General features: G+C 37.1%; 1 protein-coding gene across 1 annotated transcript; it reads left to right on the top strand.

Moving 5' to 3' along the window:
* The first annotated feature begins 16,720 nt into the window (after positions 1-16,720).
* Positions 16,721-25,514, top strand: LOC147386621 (cytochrome P450 714A1-like). Its single transcript, XM_086424404.1, has 5 exons — positions 16,721-17,109; positions 19,747-19,973; positions 22,544-22,791; positions 23,917-24,286; positions 24,982-25,514. The coding sequence occupies exons 1-5, from the start codon at positions 16,815-16,817 to the stop codon at positions 25,405-25,407; spliced, it is 1,566 nt and encodes a 521-aa protein (XP_086280530.1). The 5' UTR covers positions 16,721-16,814; the 3' UTR covers positions 25,408-25,514.
* Positions 25,515-26,680: the final 1,166 nt, after the last annotated feature.

The raw sequence follows: 26,680 nt of genomic DNA, 5'->3' as shown, positions 1-26,680 counted from the left end.
AGTACGTCCCTTTTAGTGTTATCATAGGCCCTAACCCCTTGATTAGTGGGCTTGAGATCTTCAGTTTTAAACCCAAGGCAAGTGGCGGTCTTCAAAGGGCAAACATTCAATGCACTCCCATTATCGATCAATACCAGAGGTACCCTCATCCCGTTACAGTCAACTGTGATGTGCAGTGGCTTAGTGTGGTTTGCTCCTTCCTTTGGAAGATTGGAGTCCGAGAATGACAAGATATTTTCCACATAGGTCGCCCCTACTATGTTGGCTAGCTGATCTGGAGAAGTGTCGAGGGAGACTTGGGCTGTACTTAATGCTTTGAGAACAGCCTCCCTATGGGCAGTGGAAGCCATAAGTAAACCCCAGACTGAGATGTTGGCTCCTGATTTCTTCAGTTGCTTGATCACAGAGTTATCTTCTTCAATATTTTCTGTGATAGGATCTTCGTTTTCTTTTCTTGCCAAAGCTGCCGGATTATCAACACAGAGTTCTTGTGGCTTAAAAACTCTTCCCCCTCGAGTCATATGTCTAACTTCATCACAGGAGAGAGGATAAGGTTCATCTTCTTCAGTCAGCACGTATGGATCTTCATCTGTTAAAGGTACAGGGCTTTTTAAGTTCATCTGGGCCAACAGGTAACTGGTGAATGCGGGGCTACTATATCGAGGTGGGGATAAACAATACGTATCATCTGAGGTTAAATGGAATGGTTCGTAGTTTGTGGTGAAAACCTCATCAGTGAAGGCTATCCCGGCAAGGGGGTAACTAGGCGGTTTGACTTGAATGGGATGGATGAGAGAGACTGGATCGAATGACAATGGTGTGTGAAAAACCATATTCAAAGTTGGTGGAGGTTGATAGGTAGGCAGTGGATTAGTGGTGACATTCGGTGGGCTAGGGATTGTGACCTTCTTGTTGTCAATCAGGTTTTGAATGGCATGACGTAGGGTAATACATCGATCCGTGTGATGGCCAGGGTTTTGATGGAACTCGTAGAATAAGTTAGAATTGTGTCCAGCTGGCAAGGGATTAGGTAGAGGTCGGGGTTGGATAGGGGTAAGAAGCCCTTTTTTCACCAATTTGTGAAAAGCTACAGTGAGACTCATCCCTAGATTGGTAAATTGACGCGGAGTTCGAGGTTGACTTGGGTGAGTCTGGTTACTAGTTCGGAATGGGGGTTGAGCTGGGGTAGCTGATGTGTTGGCTATGTAGACATGGTTGGTGCTAGGTTTAGAAACATAGGGTTTCTTAAGCTTGTTATCCGAGGGGTTAGAAAGAATCCTAGAGGCAAATGCATCTTCGAGTTGGCTTCCGGCTTGTAACAAAGACTCAAAAGTAGGGAGATATTGGGCCACTAAGTGCTGAGCATATCCTTGCGAGAGGTTCTTTAGGATAATCGCTACTTGTTCTTTCTCTGACGGTCTATCCCACATTTGGGCAGCCTTGGCCCTCCAACGACCAATGAAATCAGTAAATGCCTCCCCATTTCTCTGCTTAGTCGCCTCCAAATCTCTTCTTGAAGTCTCAATCTCGGTACTGTACTTATACTGATGCCAGAAGGCCTTTGACATGCTCTCCCAGGTGCCCACAGTAACTGGATCCTGAGACATTAGCCAACGTAGTGCTGACCCTGATAAAGTCCTCTGAAACAACATCATATGTTCGTCACTGAGCCCCATAGTGCGCATGTTAGTAACATATACCTTAAGATGTGTTTTTGCACACCCTATACCACTAAACTTGTCCATTTCTGGCATCACGAACTTCTCGGGCAGATGGATTCTAGGGATGCGGTTCAGAGCTTCAATACCTGCTGCAATTTCATCGATGCCTTTTATACTTTTCATAGCCGACTCTAACTGAGACATTCTGTTAGCTAACATCGGATTTTCATTGACATATTCTTCATCTCCGTCAAGTTCGAAGACTTCATGTGGACGTCTCTCTTCTACTTTCTTTCCTTTTGGATCATTTAAGGGATTGCCTGTTGATTCCGAGGTCTGTTCTAGCACTTCTACTTTACCCTTTATACTGGTGATATCATTGGCAAAGGTTGCCAAGATCTTACGGATCTCTGTAAGTTCAGATTCTGAAGCCATCTCTGCTCGTTGACTTGGTACCGTAGCTCGTTCTAACCGACTGGACTTACGACTCCAACTAGGAGGTGGACGCAGATCCAAGAAGGAGATACCTTACCTCGAAGATCAGAAATCAGATCCGAAGATAGAACGAAGTAAGGAATACGATACAAGGAGCCGTTTTCGCCAGATCTGAGGGAATAACACTTTTACAGATCGAATGTAAGTTTTTTTTTTGTTTTTTTTAATCTAGGTTTATCATTAGCAATGTAGATCTATTTGGGATAAGTAGAGACCGACAATGGCCGGGCGGGGTTGGTGCCTAACACCTTCCAACCTCGTAACATGATCCCCGGATTCGGATTTTCTGTAGTAGATTAGTTTTTATCCATTTTAGAGTCAGTTTGGTTCCTAGACCACAATAACTAGGTGGCGACTCCCAAACCTCAAGGGTCAAAAGCGGATCTGCGCACCCCGCGGATCGAGGGCGCTTTCAGTGGCGACTCCACTGGGGACTATTGAGGATCAAACTTGAAAAACCCCAAGTATGAGAGCATTGCCAAGATGACTTAGTTTTTTATTATTTAGTTGGATTTATTTTATTTATTTTTTCTGTTTATTTATTTTTTATCTTGATTGTAGATGATTTTGGGTATTGCATTTTTTTTTCTCCAATTAAGGATCACTTTTTGATGACCCCTAAATAATGAAAGATTCAAATTGACTTATGAAAATGATGGAATGATGAAGGTTGGAAAGAAATATTAAAATGATGGAATGATGCCCCTAGTTAGGCATTTTTTGTCATCATTTTTCCTCTTTTTTTTTTTTTTTTTTTTTCCAATGCCCCTAGTTTGGGTTTCTTTTCTTTTCCTTCAATTCTTTTGATTCTCTTCTTCTAATGCCCCTTGTTTGGTATTATTTTCTTTTACACATTTCAACAAGGGGTTTTTCCTTTCGATGACACTTTTCTTAAGAGAATGTATATTTTGTTTTTTGTTGTGACCGGGCCTGAAGTAACTTCTCAGGTTGCCTACGTACCCCAAATCATTATTTTTTCTCTTGGGATCAGGTCAAAACGTAGTTCATACAAGATTTCCCTCCCAAGGTTAGTTGGTATGGTTTAGAAAGAAAAAGGCTATTGAAATTTTTTTTTAGAGGCTACGAGGGGCTAAAGAGGTTCATTTTTCTTTCTTGGCAAGATAAGAGAATAGTTCGGCCAAAAAAGGCCTCCTTTAGTGAAAGTTACTTGATCTGGTCAAGGTTCTAAGAACTCAATGTCTTGATTACTTTGTCGAGCGAGATCTTCTTTTGAGAATAAACCGCTTTCAATCTCCTTTTGTAAAATATGATTAAGTTTTCCACATTCGACTATTCACTTCTTCTAGAACTCCGAGAAAATCCTTTATCCTTTATGAGAGATTTCTTCTTGCAAATCTTGGCATCTTTGTCGACGGTTTCAATTATATCATTGTTGATGATCTTTGACTTTGATGTTCACTCTTGACAGTAAATTCTGATCCATTTTGGTGCAATCCGTTCCGATAAAAGGTGAAATGGTGTTCGCATTTAACATATCCTCATGAGACCATGCGAAAACACTGCTGAATTTCTTAAATGAGTTCATCATTTTCTCTTGTTCTTTTGAGGATAATATAGTACCAATATGCACTTCTTGAGTGTACTCTCCTATTCCAATATTTATCAAGTTCAATTAGTGAGCTCTGAGTCATTCTTCACGTTAGATTTTATGTTCACATTATTATTGCACGCATGATAATCAAAAGCTTCTTTACTTTATTGGAATAAAAAGACATAGACCTACCAACTTGACTAAAGTTTTTTTTTTTTAAAATAAATCCTAACATAATGGAACTGACCGACTGAATTTAAAGACTGACGCAACTGACACTTAAGGAAAAAAAACTTAAAATGGGGATATGACTCTAAATGGAAAAACACAACACTGGGGTCTATGCCACTTTGGATATCTTCACGTGGCATGATTCAGGCTCGTACGCTTTTGCAATTTCTTCATACTCTGATTCAATCTCGTTTGATGCTGAATAACCCATTGCTTTCGTATTGTCCTTGCTTTTCAGTTCTGTCATTGTCTCAGGGTAGATGAGCCCATTCTGGTATGATAAGGATGCACTATCAAGACCAATCAGGTGGATGAAAGAAACTGGATCAGTTGATTCAGGTTTGGATATGGATATTAAGTTCAGAGCGGGAGGAGGTTGATTTTGAAAGGTAGGCAAAGGATTGGTTTTGACATTAGGCGCGGTAGGAGCGGGTATGGTAACTTTTTCTTATTCGATGAGGTCTTGGATAGCGTGGCGGAGGGTAATGCATCTATCAAGAACATGGCCGGGCATTTGATGAAATTCACAGAATTGCCCATTGTCCAAGTTTGGAGGGAGAGGGTTAGGCAACGGCTTAGGTTGTAACGGTGTCAACAGTCCCCTTTTCATTAATTTTTGATAGGCAACACTAAGGGACATCCCGAGATTGGAGAATTGTCTCCTAGGCTTGGCTTGTGAGGATTGATTGGCTTGAGGAGCTAGAGCAAAAGAGGTGTGGGCCACTTGCAAGGAATTTGTACTAGGTTTGAAGTGTTTGGGTTTTGACTCAGACGAGTTGCCAAAGAGTCCCGAAGAATAGGCATCCTCAACTTGGTTTCCGGCTTCAAGGAGAGATTGAAAGGTAGGCAAGTATTGAGGCATCAAGTACTTAGCGTAATTGGGAGTAAGATTCCTGAGGATGATCTTAACTTGCTCTTTTTCTTGAGGTCGGTCCCATAACTGAGCGGCTTTAGCTCTCCATCGAGCAATGAATTCTGTGAAGGTTTCCCCAGGCTTCTGCTTAGTCGTTTCTAGATCTCTTCTTGTGAGTTCAATGTCCGTGTTAAAGGAGTATCGACCAATAAATTCTTTCATCAATTCATGCCATGTTCTTACTCGAGACGAGTCCAGTGACATTAACCAGTGTAAGGCAGGACCTGTAAGGGTTCTCTGAAAAAGTTGGGCCATCTGTTCTTCACTCAAACCCTGAGACTGCATGATGCCGACATATATTTTCAAATGAGTCCTAGGGCATCCGGTCCCATCAAATTTATCCATATCCGGCATTGTGAACTTTTCTGGCAGACGGACTATAGGAAATAATGTCATTGCCCCTAATCCAAGGGCGAGGTCGTCAGGGTCCTTGATATTCTTCAACGCGGTTTCTACCTGGGTTATTCGATGAGCCAATACAGGGTCAAAGGGTACTTGATCATCTTCAAAATCTTCAACCAGGTCAAACACGGCTTGAGGTTCTACAGCTTTATCTTTTTTCTTTTCAATCTTCAGGGCCTCAATTTGTGTTTGGACAGAAGCAATAATCTATGCTTGAAAAGAGTCCAAAATCTGACGGAGTGTTGCTTCATCCATTGTACTTGTTTCTTCTTGTGGAAAGTGTTGACTATTTGGACTTGACAAAGGTACTCTGGTGAGACGACTTTTTTCACGGACCCAAAGTGGCGCGGTTGGTTTAGAACGCTTAGGAGCAATTATCACCTAATTAGAAGTAAATCGGGATCAACTATTGACTCGGAAGGTTGGATTCTTAACCACATGATAAAAAAGAATTTGACATAAATTAGCCCAAGTCCGGTTGTAAATATTAAATCCAAACGCATTATAAGTCTATAAAGACCACAAGGGTGAAAGAAGTTAATTACGGGTCTACCCCTGGTTAGGGTTGAACCTTGGGTCAGACTATTTAGTTTGACCTCCTGATTGCATCTCTTCGGTATGAGTTAGGTTGAATCTTTAACCTTAAAAAAACCAATTGGTCCAACCGGTTTGAAGTTGTTCGGTTAAATCCATTTGCCAACTGGGCCGACTGGTTTACTTGGTTCTAATTGATTGGTGCATTTTATCAATTGGGTCAGACCGATATTGCGGGTTTAATTTGAACGATGTGGATCGGTCCGCCCACTTACCTTTTGGTTAAATTAAATGGAGCAACCCGGGAACACTTAGGGTCGATTCGAGTCGTGGCCTAATGGGACCGGCTTAAGTTCAAGGTTCTAAGCTCACTATATGATTGAGGCTAGGTTAGGACAAAGCTTAGGTCACTTCAGCCCGAAACACCGATATACTATCCCAGTTTTACCTAGTCAAGCAGTACGTGGTGCTCCAGTTTGATATACCCGAAGGTACTGTACTGAAGTTGTAGCGTTCACTGTCATCCCCCGTGTCCCGAAGGACCAGGTTAGCTTGGATCCGGCTACAAGGTTTATAGGGACATGTCGTGATGCAAACATGAATATGCATGCTCGTGAGTGTGTGCAAAGGGACAAAGTGCGCCCGGGGCATTTTCGAGAATATCCAACCATACAAGCCACATACATCCCATCATCAAACCAATCATAATAAATACAATAATCGATTACATCCAATCACAAACCAATGAAAAAAAGGACAAAATCTAACCTAATCTAGGAGTCTCATTGAGTCAACTGGGTTGACTTGAGCAAAAGGTCAACCTAAGGATAGTCTTGGATCGGGTCAAGTTTGACCCTAAAGTCCCCAGTGGAGTCGCCACTGAAATCGCCTCGACCCGTTTTCCACCAAATTTGGGATAGGGGTCCGATTGGTAAATTGGGGACTTTTGGGGAATAAGGAGTCGCCACCTAGTTTAGGTCTAGGAACCAAGAATAACTCCAAAACGGATCGGGTCGGTCCACGGATCAGATAAATGGGTAAGGGGTCAGATTACGGGTTTCGGAAGGTGTTAGGCACCGAACCCGCCCGATCGAGGTGATCGGTCTCTACTACGATCCAAACTATCCTACGGTCAACTGGGTAGAGACTAAAGTCAAGATTATGGTCCAATCATCATCACCATCATCATCAAATTATATTGAGTGTGCTAAACGAATCTCAAAGCCAATATTGTACCAAATCTCACGTGATTTCTCGAATTTCGTATAAAATGGCAATATTTGAAAAAGCCTTGATCCTGATCTATGCTCCAAAGTCCACGTGGCAACATTTCCATCTCAAATCCCAATATACAATGATTTTCTGATTAAACTAAAATAGGAATTTATGAAAATTTTCTAAATTAGGAAATCGAGAACATGAAATTTCTAATTTGGTAACTCATAGAATATCTAGATTAAAATTCGAAATTTTCTAAATTGGGAGTTTATGAAGATATGAGAATTTCTCAAATTAGAAATAAATTTCCCAAATTAGGAATTTCCCAAATGATGAGTTTCTAATTAGAAATTTATACAAAGGTTTCCAAATTAGAGAAATATCAATACTGGATTTCCCAAATTAGAAAATGACAAAATTTCCAAAATTAGAATATTCCAAAAATGAATCTTACCAAAAAATGGGAATTGTGAACAAGCAAGTTTTCAAATTAGAACACATAGTGGATCAACAAGTCGGTGCTTCAACAATCAAAACATTAGGGACATGGGGTAAATTAGTGAATCAACCGCTCACACATATATCCAAATTTTCCTTTAAAAAAGGGACACGTGGAAAATGTTAATCATTGATTGATGAAGTAATTCCCATATACATAGAGATCAATGAGTTGACTCGTGCTTGTTTTGTTAAAAAAAACAATTTTAAGTTTTCATGTACATAAAAATCTGTGAGTCAACTCAATGCCAATTTTATTAAAAAAGGTGATTTTAGAATTCCAATGTACATGCAAATCAGTGGGTCGACTCACATGACAACTTTATTCAGCAAAATGATTTTTGAAATCCCCCACACATATAAATCAGTGAGTTGACTCACATGCACATTGTTCAAAAATCGATATTAAACTTTTATGCACATAAAAAAAAACAGTGAGTCGATTTAATAATGAATAAAAAAACTATGAAATTGAGAATAAATAAAAACTTACCTTCAATCGAATAACGTTGGAGGCTTGGATCCCTTCAAAAGCCTTGAAATATCGTGAGATGCCAAAGAATTCAAGATGAGGTTGTGATGGACGATAGTTGGGACTGCTATGGGTTCTCCTTAGAATAATGTGCGATTCATTCGACCTATGAATGCATGGTTGTACGAAGTTGATGCACGTGCTGAGATGCAAGGAAGAGATGAAGACAGTGGAGGATCAAGTTCGAAAAGAGAGATGAAGTCCCTCACAACTGAATCGAGAGGTGGAGATGGCTGCTTCGAGTACAGGTGACGATTGGACTGTGAGAGGAAACGGAGGTGGTGCCTTGGCTAGGAAATCAAGAGGAGAATGAGGTGGCTGTTAATGGCTGTAATGGAGGCTGTTGATGGAGGTGGCTGGGCGTTAATGGGGACTGTTAATGGAGGCTGTTAATGGAGGTAGCTGGGCGTTAATGGGGACTGTTAATGGAGGCTGCTAGAGGGCGTGTGGGGGCTGTTATGACGACGAAGAAGAGGGCTGAGAGGGGGTGTTTGGGGCTGCCGTTGGGGCTGTTAATGGAAGGTGAGGTTGCAAATTGAATGGAGAAGAAGATGGGAAAATAAGGGAGAAGAAGATGGGGCAGCAAAGGAGAAGAATGAATAGAGGGGAAAGAGAGATAGCAGCCACATTTCAGTCCATTGGGCAGCCCCCAACGTTGGAGAAGAAGAAGTTTTTTTTTGTTTTTTTCTTTTTCTTTTTCTTCTTTCTTTTTCCTTCTTTTGTTGCTAACCTCTTCTCAAGAATGTCAACCTTTTTTTCGTCTTTTTCAAAAAATCAGCCTCTCCTTTCTTTAGAGAACATGGCCTTTATATTAAGATAAGTTTCTATTCTTTATTTTTCAATTCTTTCTCTCTCTTTCCTTTTTTATGTTTACATTTAATTTCTTTTCTTTTTTTTTATTTTATTTGCTTCTTCTTTGACCGAACCAATAGAGAGAATATCTCTCTTTTAAAGTTTAGAAAGAATGGGACCATGATCCCACGCTTCGCAATACGTGACACATTGGTGGATCATTGTTGATTGAATTTTGATTTGTAATTTTGGTTGATGGATTGAGTCATAAGTTTTAATTTCGGTTTGATTTTAATTAATAGATTAATTGTGTTTCACTTTTCGATCTTGATTGGTTGATTAGATTAAGATTTTAATTCGGATTGGTTAATTGGAGCTTGAGTTAAATATTATCGATTGCTTGGATTTTTATTTATGTTGATGGGTTGATTAAATTTTGGTTTAAAGTTTTCAAATTAATTGTTTAAATTTAGAATCCGATTTTAATTGTTTAATTTTGAATTAAATTTTAAGTTTCAATTTTTTTAGATCTTAATTGTTTAATTTTAAATTTTAATTTTTAATTTTGAATTATATTTTAATTGTTTAATTTTAATTTTTATTATATTTTCCTAAGGATCGAGATCTCTAAGTTGGGTTTGGAGGTCGAGGGGCATTTTGGCCATTTTTTTTTATTTTTGTCCATTTGGGTGAATTTTAGCGTAAAGTTTCTTTCAATCGCAACGTGATTATTTCTAAGTTTCGAGATCATGTTTTCCTAGCGTAGCGAGGTCTCTAAGTTGTCCAAATGTGTAGCGAGCCTAAGCGTACGTACTTGCTAAGTTGAGTGTATGGTGTAGCGATCCTAAGCGTGCGTAATTCTATGTCGCGTGGCAAAGAGAAAGAAAGGCATAAAATTAGAAGAAAAAGGGAATTAGAAGGATGCTTCTCTCAAGCTTTCGAGTTCTTTATGCTCATCATTAGGAATCCACAGCAACCAGGTGACGGATCGTCAAATCAGGCGGATGCAAAAATGGGGTGTCTACAACCGCCGAGGGTTTTCTCGGAACTATGCTCAGATGCCGCCAAGGGTTTTCTAAGAATTATGCTCAGATACCGCCGAGGGTTTTCTCGGAATTATGCTCAGATGCCGTCAAGGGTTTTCTTGAAATTATGCTCAGATGCCGCCGAGGGTTTTCTCGGAACTATGCTCAGATGCCGCCAAGGGTTTTCTTAGAATTATGCTCAGATGCCGCCGAGGGTTTTCTCGGAACTATGCTCAGATGCCGCCAAGGGTTTTCTTGGAATTATGCTCAGATGCCGCCGAGGGTTTTCTCGGAACTACGCTCAGATGCCGCCAAGGGTTTTCTTGAAATTATGCTCAGATGCCGCCGAGGGTTTTCTCGGAACTATGCTCAGATGCCGCCAAGGGTTTTCTCGGAATTATGCTCAGATGCCGCCGAGGGTTTTCTCGGAACTATGCTCAGATACCGCCGAGGGTTTTCTCGAAATTATGCTCAGATGCCGCCAAGGGTTTTCTCGAAATTATGCTCAGATGCCGCCAAGGGTTTTCTTGGAATTATGCTCAGATGTCACCGAGGGTTTTCTCGGAACTATGCTCAGATGCCGCCAAGGGTTTTCTTAGAATTATGCTCAGATGCCGCCGAGGGTTTTCTCGGAACTATACCCAGATGCCGCCAAGGGTTTTCTTGGAATTATGCTCAGATGCCGCCGAGGGTTTTCTCGGAACTATGCTTAGATGCCGCCAAGGGTTTTCTTGGAATTATGCTATGATGCCGCCGAGGGTTTTCTCGGAACTATACCCAGATGCCGCCAAGGGTTTTCTTGGAATTATGCTCAGATGCCGCCGAGGGTTTTCTCGGAACTATGCTCAGATGCCGCCAAGGGTTTTCTTGGAATTATGCTCAGATGTCGTCGAGGGTTTTCTCGGAACTATGCTCAGATGCCGCCAAGGGTTTTCTTGGAACTATGCTCAGATGCCGCCAAGGGTTTTCTTGGAATTATGCTCAGATGCCGCCAAGGGTTTTCTCGGAACTATGCTCAGTTGTCGTCGAGGGCTTTCTTGGAATTATGCTCAGATGCCGCCGAGGGTTTTCTCGGAACTATGCTCAGATGCCGCCAAGGGTTTTCTTGGAATTATGCTCAGATGCCGCCGAGGGTTTTCTCGGAACTATGCTCAGTTACCGCCGAGGGTTTTCTCGGAACTATGCTCAGATGCCGCCAAGGGTTTTCTTGGAATTATGCTCAGTTGCCGCCAAGGGCTTTCTCGAAACTATGCTCAGATGCCGCCGAGGGTTTTCTCGGAACTATGCTCAGTTACCACCGAGGGTTTTCTCGGAATTACGCTCAGATGCCGCCAAGGGTTTTCTTGGAATTATGCTCAGTTTATATCATGCTCAGATTTGACTCATTTCCAACTCAAACTCTTTGAAATCTATCTCAGATTTTGAGCCCACACACTGGCACAGTTGTTACATCAGTCAATGAGAATTTTCTAAAAATTCAAGGATCTGACACTGCTAGTGAGAGCTCGCGCTCAAGGACCTGACATTTTTCTAGTTCGAGGAGAGTTTTACGCTCAATGATCCGAATACCCCGACGAATTGTTAAATCAGGCTGCAAAATGAACTGTCACTAGCTTTGGCATTCGGATATCGCACTATCTACCAAAATAGATTTGCTACCTAGTTTGCTTCAACCCTCTGCCAAAGAGGGGCATCTGTAGACACCCCATTTTTGCATCCGCCTGATTAATCAAGTCGTCAACCTGATCGCAAAGGTTCCCAATGATAGATGTTTATTCCAATGCTTCATTTTGTGACTAGATATGTTTCAGAAATCCGGATGAGGTATCTCGAACTGACAAAACTTAGAAACCACGCTACGCTAGGTAAATACGACCCCAGAAACATAGAAATCATCATCTTGCAAACCAAAAAGAAGCTTCACGATAAAAATCACTAAAAATGACCAAATTACCAAAATACCCCTAACATCAAAACAACCCTAGAGCCTGCATTACGCTTAGGAAAATCCACTCAAACACATAAAACAACATATCGAAACCAAGTAAACCACTTCGCCAATTTTTACAAAATTTAACAAAATTACGAAAATACCCCTCATAAAGTTCACGACCATTTCATACAAAAAACTTCATAAATGACAAAAACCAACATTCCCATTGAATTTCTTACGAAAAACTGATTCCAAAACATCCTGGAACATTGAAAAATAACGTAAAACGTAAAAAATCATCTCCGAGGGCAAAATGGTAATTTCACAATTTTAATAATTAAAATTTTCGAAATTACTAAATAAATCATTAAATAATGTAAAGTGAAACATTAATCAAATTAATTATAAAATTTAAACAAAAAAATTGATCAATCAGGCTTTCAAGAAAAATTGTTGATGGTTCGCAAGATATTTCTTTAAGGACCCCTTCATTTGGGGGTCCAAAGAATCAAAGATATAATAGAGGGGGGTTCTCGAAAAATTTAAAGTCAATCAAGCAAGACTAAATTCAAGATATTAAAGTCAATCAAATAAGACTAAAGTCAAAATTAAAGTCAATTAAGTAAGACTAGAGTCAAGTATTAAAGTCAATCTCATAAGACTAAAGTCAAAATCCTAAATCAAAACCCTAATCTAAACTAATCGAGTCAATCTCATAAGACTAAGGTCAAAATCCTAAATAAAAACCCTAATCTAAACTAATCAAGTCAATCTCATAAGACTAAGGTCAAAACCCTAAATCAAAACCCTAATCTAAACTAATCAGTCAATCTCATAAGACTAAAGTCAAAACCCTAAAACCCCAAAGACTAAGTCAAAACCCTAATTGAAACCCTAAAAGAAACCCTAATCAAACCCTAATGCTTCTAAAAACTTTATAAATAGGATCCTCCACACCCTATTTTCGTATCAAAGAAAAACCCTAGGAAAAGTAGGTAAGAAGCCTCCATAGCCTCCCCAAAACCCTAATTTTGGAGTCCCAACTCCTTCCCTAACACCCCTACTCCGATTTTAGCCTAAAAAACACCCAAAAATCTCTCAAAAACATCCCAAAAATCTACAAAAAATTTGAACTCAAATCCAAGAAGGAGATACCTTACCTCGGAGATCAAGAATCAGATCCGGAGATAGATCGAAGTAAGGAATACGGTACAAGGAGCCATTCTAACCAGATCTGAGGGAATAACACTTTTGCAGACCAAAGGTAAATTTTTTATTTTTATTTTTTTTAATCTAGGTTTATCATTAGCAATGTAGATCTATTTGGGATAAGTAGAGACCGGCAATGGCCGGGCGAGGTTGGTGCCTAACACCTTCCAACCCCGTAACATGATCCCCGGATTCGGATTTTCTGTAGTAGATTAGTTTTTATCCATTTTAGAGTCAGTTTGGTTCCTAGACCACAATAACTAGGTTGCGACTCCCAAACCTCAAGGGTCAAAAGCGGATCCGTGCACCCTGCGGATCGAGGGCGCTTTCACCCCCCCTCTCTCTCATCTCCATATCCCTCTTTTACTATCCCCCTCACCTCTTTAATTTTTATTTTAGAAAGACTTAAGTTGTCATGCTTCCTCTCCCCTATCTCCGGTAGATCAGACTTTGATTCGATTAAAAGTATAGGGGTTGTAACCACTTTCAAAATAAAATCATTTTAATCCTTCAAATCGTTTTAAGGCAATCGATATTCGAGTCCTTCTCAACCCATGAGAATGGACCTATAACCATTAGTCAACATTTTAAAAAAAATATGTTGTTTCCAAGGCTAGGTCCATATAAAGATTATCTTCTTTAATGAAATGATCCTTATAAGCTAAGCCGATAATAAATCCATACTCAAGGTACAAGTCATCAACACATGACATTTTTTATTTGCGTTTTCATCCAAAATGATCGAATTATTTTGAGGTTACCATCATTTGATGGAGAGAGAGAGAGGGTGCCCAACACCTTCCCCTTTTCTCTAATCGAACCGCTTATCTTGATTTTAGGTTGATCGGTATCTTATCCCTACGAGAGTCACTAAACGTCAAAAATGATACTTTTCCTAAATGTACATCGAGTGACCATTTACACCATTTTACAAACATGAATGGTAGTGAATCCAATCCTTCGTAGAAGTGATATTTGAAAATAAAAAATCACGCATCTACAACTAGCAATTCCACTGGGGAAACTAGGTTCAACCCTCATGTCAACTCGGACATTTTGAGAAAAAAAAAATAAAAAGATTTTATTTTATTTGCTAACATGATTTGTTGTTTGTGTTTTTTGTTAAATATTAACTGTTGTAATGTTTGCTTATTTTCTTATGTCATTAAATACTTGTAAGGGAGCCGAGGATGAAAAAAATGATACTTGATGATTTTTTTTATGGATAAATTAATGACTTTGATTTATAGATAGGTTAATGATTCATTACATAAAACTTTATGTTCATTATATATTTATTTTCAACTTAAATATGATACTTCCAAATAAGTTTATAAAATATTGGCAACTTATAAAACCAATATTCAAACTGACACTAATTCGATAAAGATTGGTTTGGTTCTATTGGCATTTCAGTTTGGTTCTAGTTCTTATTTAGTGGATCCAACCTATGTCAAGTTGGTCTCTTCAAACCGAACCAAGTTGCAACCCTAGTCTAACCATGTTGACAGAATCTTTAGAAAACTTCTTTGATCACATTGAAAGATATCTTATTATCTGTTTTGTGACTGTTGAAGCATGCACAAAACATATTACAGACTTGTCTACTTCCTCAACTTTAATGCATTCCATTTTTTTTTATCTAGAGTACACTTGAGAATTCGATAATCTTTGTTACGATACTAGTTAGTTAAAGATATTAGATCGAGTAGAATCCAGAGAGGGAAATCATAACCACTTGAAGTAATAATAATAGTGTTAAAGCCCATGGGTCTAACTCATCCTCACAAAACCGACTTGCAAGGAGAAGGTTGCCCCCGTTTTATACACTGCACCTCCCAATAATACCCCTAGGCGATGTGGGACTATGCCAGGGCCGAAGACACTCGACTCTCCTCCTCCATGCAGGGCTGGAGATACTAACCCTACCCATCCTTGAGGTCACCCGCTCTGATACCATGTTAAATCCAATGGGCCTTACTCATCCTCACAAAATTGGCTTGTAAGGAGAGGGTTGCCCCCGCTTTATACATTGCACCTCCCAATAGTACCCAAATGATGTGTCACTATTCTAGTAAATATGACAATATTTTCTTCAAGACTGCATACACAACACATACCTTGGGGGCATCGGCATCATTTACTAACCAATAAATGGATTATTTACTTCTTTATTTAAGATAGTATATCTCAGATCTTAGATTTGGATTGTGCATTCTCGTTTACCCGATCAATAAGATCTTCTACAAATATTTGTTAAATGTTTAAAAACTATTTTTTAAGATTCGAGGGATCCATGAACTTGAAATTGATTTATAAAAATTATGAAATCAAATGGTTGGGATAAAACAGGTATCTCAAGGATACATTAAAATTTTTTAATTTCTAGGATAAATCTAGACCATTGACTTGACATTTTAAAGGTCAACATTTTTTTGTTTGTTTTGAGAATGGTTCCAAACCCATTTTCATATGGAGTTAGGCTCCACTCACTCATAAAGAATGACTTGTGAAAAAACAAATGATCTCAACCATATAAACATTATATATAGGGTAGCGTTCTTTTGACAAAATCCTAGACAACATTCTAGACAAAGTTTTATCTTATATGACTAAAAAGTTTAGGAATGGATTGAGTTTTTGTGAGGATGGTCGCTATAGTCAATAGATCATCCTAAAAAAGAATCAGCCCATTCTGAAACTTCTAACCCCATGAAAAGTGGTTACAATCTAACGGTAAAAATTAACGGTTGACGATTCTTCGTCTTATAAATTAGGGTTAGAAATTTCAGAATTGTCTGATTTTTTGTAAGGATGGTTTTCTCATCATAAAGATCATCCTCACAAAAAATCAGCTCATTCTGGAAATTTTAACCCATATAAGACAAAATGCTTTATTTAAAATGTTTGTTGTCTAAGATTTTGTCAAAAGAACACCTCCCAAATATATATTATTTAAGTCTATTTAACTTCACCTCTTGACCATAAACCGTTTCATTCTTAGAAAAAAATAAAAATAGAAATAAAAGAAAAAAGTTTGAATGACTTAAACTATGATCTTTTGACCATAGTTAAATATGTCTGAATAAATAGTAAAAAAATAATTAAAAAAATAAAAATTATTTTTTTAAAGTACAAGTATGGTTTCAAAACTCGTCTGAGACTAAGACGTATCGCCCTAGTCATCTCGATATTAGGTATGGATAAGACGAACGAACAAGATTTTTTGGTTTTGTGGAATATCACGAGACAAACGATACATCTTTCAACCAAGTAAACCAGAGAAATCAGAGAAAAAGGGGTTTGTTATTTCTATCATTGAAAAGAATGGTAATTTTGTCATTAAAAAGATTAGTGGGCTGTGAAGGAGAATTTATAACAAAGCTCTAAAATAAGATTTGAAAAGAGTTGTTGCAACTTTAAAGGAGAATCTTTAAGTAGTAGTTGGGCTTGGGCTCTATCCCTAGAAGGACTAATTATATTATTATTTCAGGGAAATGGGATCGGTGAAGTTAGATTCTTATATGCTATTTTAAGGACTTCTCTATTCTCAAACTATGGTTGATGGCCAACGTCAAACAAAACTCAAGATTTAGGAAAATCATTGGTTTATTCTATAAGGATGCTCTTCATTTGGACATAGTTAGTAAACATCCTCATATCCCAACTGTTTGTTTGATAGAGAGAGGCTCAACCCTAGTTGAGGCTAGTGTTTTCTCTTTTCTTTAATAATACAAGTGGGCAAGGGCACTCAACACTCAAATATAAATTAAGCAACACAAGGAGAAGTAAGAGAACGAATAAAGGGGAGAGAAGAAGATGAAAGTAGAAGTTGTAGAGAAAACTATGGGGTGTTTGGCTCTTGTGGGTTTTATCAGTTTTTTAATGTATATTTACAATGTTATGTGGTTAAAACCAGAGCAACTTCGGGAAAAGCTTCGAAAGCAAGGGATAAGAGGGCCTCCTCCTTCTTTGTTCGGTGGGAATGTCCACCAGATGAAGAAGATCCAATCGACAGTTGTGATCAATTCTCCAAAATCGGAAGGTGATCTTGCCGCACACGATTACACTTGGACACTCTTTCCTTATTTCCAACAGTGGAGAAACCAATATGGTACAATTATCATATTTATGTTGTTTATTTTCTCTTATGTGTATCGTAGGTTGCATGGTTTTAATTATGGTCCAAGATTGAGTTGACATGGGCTAGTCGTCTTGGTATCATTCTTGAAAAAGCAAAATTTTTCATGTGAATCATCTCCTTCAGATTGCTTAATTGATCCTAGATCCAAAGTGATTAGTTCAATATTATTTTGAAAATATTGGTGGACTCAATGAAACTCAAACCAGGTCAACTAGGTTTTATATTTTTCACTTTTATTTGTAAAAATAATTTAAAAAATTTATAATGATAATCTAAATTTTTATTATCTTGTGCACCTCGATGCATAGATAATATGCAAGTGATCCATTCTCTCCAATAGTTTAGAGACAGAAAAGATGGTCTGATTGACTATTTGTCAGATTAATTGGGTCATTATCGAACTCTAGTTAGACTTGTGCAGTTGTGTATCTCTAGAAAAAAAAATCTATGATTATATACATATGCCCTGTCAAGAGGGTAAAGGAGGAGTATATCAGAAAATCACGACTCTTACAAAATTTGTTCAAACTCGATTTGACCATCAATTTCGTTTGATTTTTAAAACATTGATTATGTCAGGTCTTATCCTTTTTTATGGATTCATGAGAGACTAGCCAAATTGTTGGTGTCACCCTGAGAAGAGATGACTTGAACAAGTAAACTTGGCGTCAATCACGGATTTAACATTTGTGACGAATCAATAAGAACCTTACTCATGTGATTGTGGTACCAACACCCCCAAAACAAAAATGACTCGGATGAGTCAACTAGGTATTGTACGAGACAAAACAACTAGGTATTGGTGGGCATACACCCACACGTGATTATGACTATTAAGTAGGTACTATAAGCGTCATGTGATGTGATGTATCGTGTGAGGAGCACAATCTCTTGTAGTGTGTTCGTAATTAAGGTGATTTAGATATTCTCCCCTCCCATTTTAATGAATATTTGAGATACAACTGTATTTTCAAACTGATAACATACCTCAATTGGCTTTGGTATTTATTATAGATTAATGTAAAATGATTTAGAAAATCCATTACTTTAAATTCTTTTATACAAAAAAATAAATTGCCTTTAACTTATTTAACTTCTTATTAACTCCGATGTTTTCAACTTCTTCATAATTTATTTTAAAATTATATACTTCTATTTAATCAAAAATCGAGATAAGTTTATTTTTTATTTTTTATTTTTTATTTTTATTTTTTAAATATGTGACATGACATGTTTGAAGGAGATAAATCGAGGTTAAAAATGAAAGGTACTTAAATCAATCAGAAAAGTTAAAAGCCAAAGGGTGAAATGAAAACACGGGCATCTTTAACTGTTAACCAAAATATGGAGGACACGTATAAACTATCCAAATGACAATTATTGAAAAATAATGTAAATGGTCCCAATATAAAGTAAGCAAAGTACATATGATGGGTTGCGCAGTATAGGTGATAGGTCGAGGACAATGATTTCTGATTTTGAAATTTATAAGTATGAAATTGTAACGTGGTCGGGTTTGGTGGGGGTATTAAGTTATTATTTATTAATACCACCCCCCTAGACAAGAACTGTTATTTAATTTGTCTAATCAATTTAAACAAGACTTTATTGCTGTGCAAAAGGCCATTTCGCCTACTTATAAGCTGTTTAATAGTAGTAAAACTCCTCCAATTTATTATTCCATTTTAATTCGTCAAATTCGGGTTGGGTTATAGTTAATAGTAGTACCCAATCCAGCCCAGCCCAGCCCAGCCCATCCCATTATTATATTTTATAGACTTATACTTTTGCATTAAAATTTAATTATATATATATATATATTGCACAATTAGAATTTAATCCTTATTTTAACCTACTACTGTTTAAATATGACAACAATATCAAGTAAAATTACATAATCATCAAATGTGTACCAACCAGATTTAGTTGAAAAGTATTTTTTTTTCATTAAAAATGTTGAATAAATATTTATAATCCTTTTTAATCGGACCAATTCCATTAGGACTGGGTTAGGATTTTGTTGACTTAGGCTCGATAGAGGTGTGAAGTTGGTCTAAGGTAGAGTTTGCTAAAATCCCCGATTGTTGGTCTTTGATCTCAACGTTTGAATATGAACTATCGAGATCAAAAATTCAAATTCTCGAGATAGACCTTATTACAATCATTGATCTCAATGTTTCAACGTGTAGCATCGAGTCAACAATTCCAATTATCGAGATCAATAATTTGAACGGTCAATCTCAATGAGTTACACAATCAATCTTAACGATTTGGGTTAGTCATTTTATTTAGGGTGATCGGCATTAAAAGGGAAGATTTTAACTAACTGGGTTGTTAAGATAGTGTCCCAAAACTCAAGGTACAGTTCAAAAGATGTCCCTATACCGAAAGATCTATTTAGTAATTTTTCCTACATTAAATGATAAAATTAGATTATCCAATTAAAATTTTAAAAGAATTTTTCTAAGTAATTATTAAAGTTTTAATCATCTATAAATCCCTTTTTTTTTTTTTTCTTTTTAAATGTAATACATGTGAGTTTGTATATGCCACCTACAAGTTGAGTTCTTTCTTAATAATTTGGAAGGTGTTAAAAAATTAATGCAGGTCCGATATATATGTATTCAACGGGTAACAGACAGCATTTGTACGTGAATGACCCAAATCTAGTGAAGGAAATGAACCTTTCTGTTTCTTGGGATTTAGGTAAGCCTTTATACGTATCCAAGAGTCTTGGGCCTATGCTCGGTAACGGCATTCTTAGGTCCAATGGCCATGTTTGGGCCCACCAGAGAAAAGTCATTGCTCCCCACTTCTTTATGGATAAAGTCAAGGTAAATAATTCACTTCTTCTTATTCTTACTTACTTTTGTCTCTTTTAAGGGGAAGTAAAACATAGTTTTGTTCAAAACTCGGTCTAGTTGACTTTTTTGTCTTTTGAGGTGATTCGGCCCAAAACTTGATGGAATTAATTCATCAAGGCAACCTCACAAATAGCTAAGTTAACTCATTGACTCAACCCCGCCTTGATAAGCTGATCTAGTTTTTGAAACCCAACGAAACTATGTATTCCAAGGGGCCACCCTCTAGAATCCGGTTGATCATCGACTCAACCAGTTGCATGTAGGACTTTCCAGTGCGTGCGACTGTGGGATTAGTCTCCCCCAAAAGGTGGGGATCCACGATAAGCAAGAAAAAAAGTTAACTCATTGACTTAGCCAATTCAGCTCCAAAAAAAAAAAAAACACCTGGCTAAAACATTTGACTGAATTAATTGTGGTCTAGGGGATTTGGATCCCAACCTATATATATATATTATATATATATATATATATAGGGAAATGGTCAGCAACAAACATTTTGGCAAAACATTTTTCAAAACATGGGTTAGAGGTTTTGGAATGGCCTGATTTTTGGTGAGGATGATCTCTACGATGAGGAGATCATCATCACCAAAAATCAGCCCATTCCAAAACTTCTAACCCCATAAAAAATGATTTATAAAAACGGACGGTCCACGATTTTTCAACTTGTAAACATGGGGCTAGAAGTTTTGGAATGGGCTGATTTTTGGTGAGGATGATCTCCTCACCGTAGAAATCATCCTCACAAAAAATCAGCCCATTCCAAAACCTCTAACCCATGTTTTGAAAAATGTTTTGCCAAAATGTTTGTTGCTGAACGGGACCCATATATATATATATATATATATATAGGGTCCTGTTCGGCACCCTACATTTTACCCTATGTGTTTTGTCCACGATTTTTCAAATTGTAAACATGGGGCTAAAATTTTCGGAATGGGCTGATTTTTGGTGAGGAGGATCTTCTAACCGTAGAGATCATCTTCACCAAAAATCAGCCCATTCCAAAACTTCTAACCCATGTAGGACAAAACACGTAGGGTAAAGAGTAGGGTAAAGTGTAGGGTGCTGAACATTTCCCATATATATATATATATATGGGAAATGTTCGGCACCAAATATTTTGGCAAAACATTTTTCAAAACATGGTTTCGAAGTTTTGGAATAGGCTGATTTTTGGTGAGGATGATCTCTACGGTGAGGAGATCATCCTCACCAAAAATCAGCCCATTCCAAAACTTCTAGCCCCATGTTTACAAGTTGAAAAATCGTGGACCATCCATTTTTTGTAAACCATTTTTTATGGGGTTAGAAGTTTTGGAATGGGTTGATTTTTGGTGATGATGATCTCCTCACCGTAGAGATCATCCTCACCAAAAATCAGCCCATTCCAAAACTTCTAACCCATGTTTTGAAAAATGTTTTGCGAAAATGTTTGGTGCTAAACATTTCCCATATATGGAAGCATTCGGAGGTCCTAAAGAAAGCCAAACATTGTGTCAAACATTTTTTAAAATAAGGGTTAGAAATTTCAGAATGAACTGATTTTTGGGGAGGATGAACTCTTCACCAATCCTCACAAAAAATCAGCCCATTCCAAAACTTTTGACACTTGTTTACAAGTTGAAGTATTGTGAATCGTCCAATTTTTGTAAATCATTTTTTATGGAGTTAGAAGTTTCGGAATGAGATGATTTTTTGTGATGATGATCTCCTCATCATAGAGATCATTCTCACAAAAAAATAGCTCATTCTGAAACTTCTAACCCATACATTGAAAAAATGTTTTCCACAATGTTTGACTCTCAGGGTCTTGCTCAACAGCCAACGCCGTTGTCCTATATGGGTTAGAAGTTTTCATAATGGAGTTTTCGGAATGGGCGGATGTTTTGTAATGACGATCTCTATGGTGAGGAGATATCCTTACAAAAAATCAGCACAATCTGAAACTTCTTACACATATAGGACAAAGACGTTGGCTCCATCTTGGTTCCCTAACATTGGCTGCCTAACGGGACTCTATATACATGTAGGGGGTGGATCATGTAATAATAATAATCAATGTAATAATTAACGGGACTCCCTAACGTTGGTTTTTTACGTTGTAAAAACAATGTAATAATAATCATTTTTCAAAAATATGGGTTAGAAGTTTCGGATTTAACTGATTTTTTAAGAGGATGATCTCTATGATGAGAAGATCATCCTAAAAAATCAGCCCAATCTGAAACTTCTAACCCCATCAAAAGTGATTTAAAATGTGGACTGTCGATTTTTTATCAATAATATGTAAACTACTTTTGATGGATCCCTGGTTCGAGGGACATATGTAATGACAAAAGAGAGAAGCCAATATATATATATATTTCTTATCGTGTTGGTACCAATCCTATCTGAACCTGATCCGTTGGTATAAATATATGCATAAAAATTATCTTTCCTCAAAATTAAAAAAAATAATAATAGTAATTAACAAATTTTAGGACTTAAGGTCTGATCTCCATTAAGAGGTAAATATGGATCTGACATATTTGTTGTAGGGAATGGTGGGGCTAATGGTGGAATCTGCATTGCCATTGTTGAAAACATGGGAAGAAATAATTGAAAGCAAAGGTGGTGTTGCAGAAATTATAATTGATGAGGACTTGAGGAACTTCTCAGCAGATGTGATCTCAAGGGTTTGTTTTGGAAGTTCTTATTGTCAAGGAAAAGAGATTTTCTCAAAACTAAGGTCCCTTCAGAAGACCATGTCTCACCAAAGTTTCCTTTTTGGGATTTCTATCTTTAGGTATGTTGTGCTTCTGTAGTTTTTTCTCTGTTACTTCATTATACCCTGGAGACTGACTAATGAAAAAACACATAATCTCGACCCTTGAAATATAAAATACAACGGTAGGGGTGTTTCATAGGGATATGCATTATTGGGATACATTTAATTATCAACTGTTGTATGACCATATAAGTAATAAGGAATACAACCAGGCCATTGCTAATGGTATAACCCTCATAACCATTGCTATTTCCTTATATATTGGCCTTTGCTAAAATTTTAGTCGTTGTAGGATATGATGACCACCAATATATAATGCACCATCACCGTAGGTGTCATTTAAATGACACCACAGTGCTCTATAAGTAATGGTTTGGATTAGGTTTTAAAAAATCATAGAAAACAATTTTTTTTTACGTCACATCTGTCTTTGAAAGCTGGATGGGTGTTGAACTCCCAAATTTAAAATTGAAATTCAATGGTGAAGACAAGTCTTTTTTTTTTTTTTTTCTAAAGTTCTTATAATTCTATGCTCTGTAATTGCATGGCACTCGATTATTTTGAATCCCACATGAAAACACAGCCCATATGAATAGGTGGTCCTTCAGCTCATATAACCCCATCTATCTATCTATTCGTATACGATTATTTGATAGAGAGCTGAGTTGTTGTTTGTGTCTAATGTTTTCTAGAGACAAAATGTAGATGTTCTATAAGGGAATTTTGAAGAAGAAAAAAAAAACCATGATAATTTGACTAACTCACATGGCATACTCAATCTACACCCCTGACATGACAGGTTTGGGAACCATAGATCTGCTCTTGACGAAATACAGAATTTTACTTCCCATAAAAAGTTGCAGTTCTATATCTAGAGAAGAGCAGATCTACGGTTCCCAAACCTGTCACATCAGGGATGTCGATTTAGTATGTCACATGGGTAATCAAATTATCATGACTCAAAAAAAAAAAAAGGGTTTTGAAGCAAGTTGCCATCCCCATAATGAAACATGGTTGTCAGCATTCATCATACATTTTTTTTTGAAAGGTCAACAGGGTTAAGGCAGACCCAGACCAGCTCATTCATCATACATATGCACATATATTTAGGATGATCGTATGTTGGAATCATTTTAATGCTAGAAATCTTCCGAACAAGAGTAATAGAGAGATATGGAGGTTGGAAAGAGAGATTGAGTCGTTGATTTTGCGAGTAGTGAAGGAACGTAAAGGACCCACACCAACAATATCTGAAAAGGATCTACTACACATGATCATGGAAGGGGCAAACAATGATAATCAAGGGGGTTTTGTTCCATCGACTCGCTTTATTGTTGATAATTGCAAGAACATCTACTTTGCTGGGCATGAAACTACTGCTGTGGCAGCCACTTGGTGCTTGATGTTACTTGCTTTACATCCTGAATGGCAAGATCGTATTCGTGCGGAGGTGGTGGAAGTTTGTTGTGGTCATCGCTTTCCAGATGTCAATGCACTCCAAAAAATGAAATTGGTAAGACCCAATTGTAGCCTTTGCATGTTGTTGTCCCTTTAATGAATCTCAATTAATAGTAACCCCATTACTAGGGCTTAAAATGGGCCTGGTTCGGCCTGGATCTGAGTATATCCATATCCCAATTTTATATCTAGATCTATATATGAATCCTATTAGCCAAAGTCATATCCGAATCATTTTGCTTTCTCTGAATCCGTATCCAATTTGACATAATTACTTGGTTTGATTCGGATAATTTTGGACTATTTAACAATATATATATATATATATATATATATATATATATATTTTGCTATATTTCTTTTTTACTTGTTGTACTATTTAATTTTACCATTATAAATTTTTTATTTTATAAGAATTCAAGTTATATTAAAGTAGTAGGAAAAAGATATTTGGAAAAATATAAAAATATAATTTTCAAAATAATATATCATTCAAATCTAGCGGATAGGGATGGACTTGTATCCAACTCAAGTCAAGCAATATGGACTCATATTTTTATTCAAATCTATTCCAAGAGTCCAAATCTGCTAAATTTGGATTTGGATCACTCGGATTTCGAATAAATCTGACCTATTTTATGTCCTACCAATTGCGTTGTGAGATGAGAAGTTGCTCTCAATTAAATATTTGAAGTTGTATCGTTTATACACCAAGTTATTTTTCTATATATTGTCATTTGATCAATGCAGTTGAAAATGGCGATTCAAGAAACCTTGCGTCTCTACTCTCCTGCTCCATTCGTGTCGAGGGAGGTCCTCAAAGAAACTAAAATAGGTGATGTTGTTGTCCCGAAAGGAATCCACCTTTGGACTGTGATCCCTACACTGCACCGTGACTCGACCATCTGGGGACCGGATGCCAACAACTTTAAGCCTGAGAGATTTGCAAATGGAATCTTCGATGCTTGCAAGCTTCCACAAGTTTACGTGCCGTTCGGAGTTGGAACTCGACTGTGTTTGGGCCAAAATTTTGCAATGGTAGAATTGAAGATAATCCTCTCTCTTATCCTCTCTAACTTCTCATTCTCTCTTTCTAGTAAATACTACCACTCCCCTGTGTACCGAATGATAGTAGAGCCTGGACATGGTGTACATCTCCTAATAAAGAGACTCTAACTAAGTACAAAATATGTAAAGAAATTGAGTGTTGGATTTGAAAAATGGATTTGTAGTACTTGTACTTATGTACAGCTCCAAGAAAAATGATATTCTTCTTTCCATTTTCAACAATGGTATAAAATGTGGAAAGATCATCAATACATCCAGTTGGGTGTCGCAACTAGAGGACATGTTACTTATCACCATTGGAATTCTAGGTTCTGTGGACACTATAAGGTAAAGTACTCCCCTTGAGTATTGGGCATAAAGAAATCTGATTTTATTGATAATTCTTAGATCAATATTATATGAACTCTGATAGGATATTTATACGGATTACATCAACCAAGTTAAGGAAACTAGATGAATATAAATATTCTAATTTACTTAATTGATACTAATTAAACCTAATTGATGCAAATCTAATACCTTCAAGATATGTGATGAGAAACACCATAGCATTGATATTGTGTATCTTATGCACAATATTATAATGCATACACGTTATCTCTATTACCTTCCCACAATTGCATGGTCCTTTAGATAAATAGCATGAAATTGATTACATAAAATATTAGCCTTTGACATCATGAAGAAGTTGAAGATGGATTGCTGCAAGGTCAATCATGTTTGATGGTGGCCAACGCCTATCTGTGAAGTCCATCATTATCGAATGCCGCTCATTTTTTAGTCTATTAGAGTCGGTAGCCCACTAGATCAAGTCTGATGGATTGTGCGATTTAAATACAAGAACTCTCATTGTAGAGATTTTAGATAAAATAAAAATTGTGATTGTGATGCATTAATTTGTAAAGTAGAGAGGTTTGTAGAAACATAGAGAAAGGTGAGATTTTTATTGAAAAAAAAAAAAAAAAATACTAATAAAGGGAACTAAATGATTTAGGTTCGGCGATGATGGTAACACCATCATCAAAGAATGGCGCAACAAGATCGATGTGCTCAATGGAGCTTGAGCTCTGATACCATGTAAAAGTATGATTTTATTGAGAATTCTTGGATCAATATTACATGAACCCTGATAGGATATTTATAGGGATTACATCAGCTAAGATAAGGAAATTAGATTTACATAAATATTCTAATTTACCTAATTGATGCAAATCAAATATCTTCAAGATATGTGATGAGAAACACCATAGCATTGATATTGTGTATCTCATGCACATTATTATAATGCATACACCTTATCTCTATTAGGGTGGGGGAAGCTGATGGGATTTTATGAAGCATTCATGAGGTATCTTTACACATTTTTCTGAATTTTCACTAC

This window comes from Akebia trifoliata, chromosome 14 (genome assembly GCF_017979445.1).
Source record: "Akebia trifoliata isolate Shusen 1 chromosome 14, ASM1797944v1, whole genome shotgun sequence".
NCBI classification, from domain to species: Eukaryota; Viridiplantae; Streptophyta; class Magnoliopsida; order Ranunculales; family Lardizabalaceae; genus Akebia; species Akebia trifoliata.
Note: the sequence above shows the minus strand (reverse complement) of the source record. Positions and strands in the feature narration are given on the sequence as shown.

Coding starts and splice junctions, on each gene's coding strand:
- LOC147386621 (XM_086424404.1), top strand. CDS start 16,815: ATGAAAGTAGAAGTTGTAGAGAAAACTATGGGGTGTTTGGCTCTTGTG. Junction 22,792..23,916: donor TTTGGGATTTCTATCTTTAG/GTATGTTGTGCT, acceptor TTTTAATGCTAG/AAATCTTCCGAACAAGAGTA. Junction 24,287..24,981: donor CACTCCAAAAAATGAAATTG/GTAAGACCCAAT, acceptor TGATCAATGCAG/TTGAAAATGGCGATTCAAGA.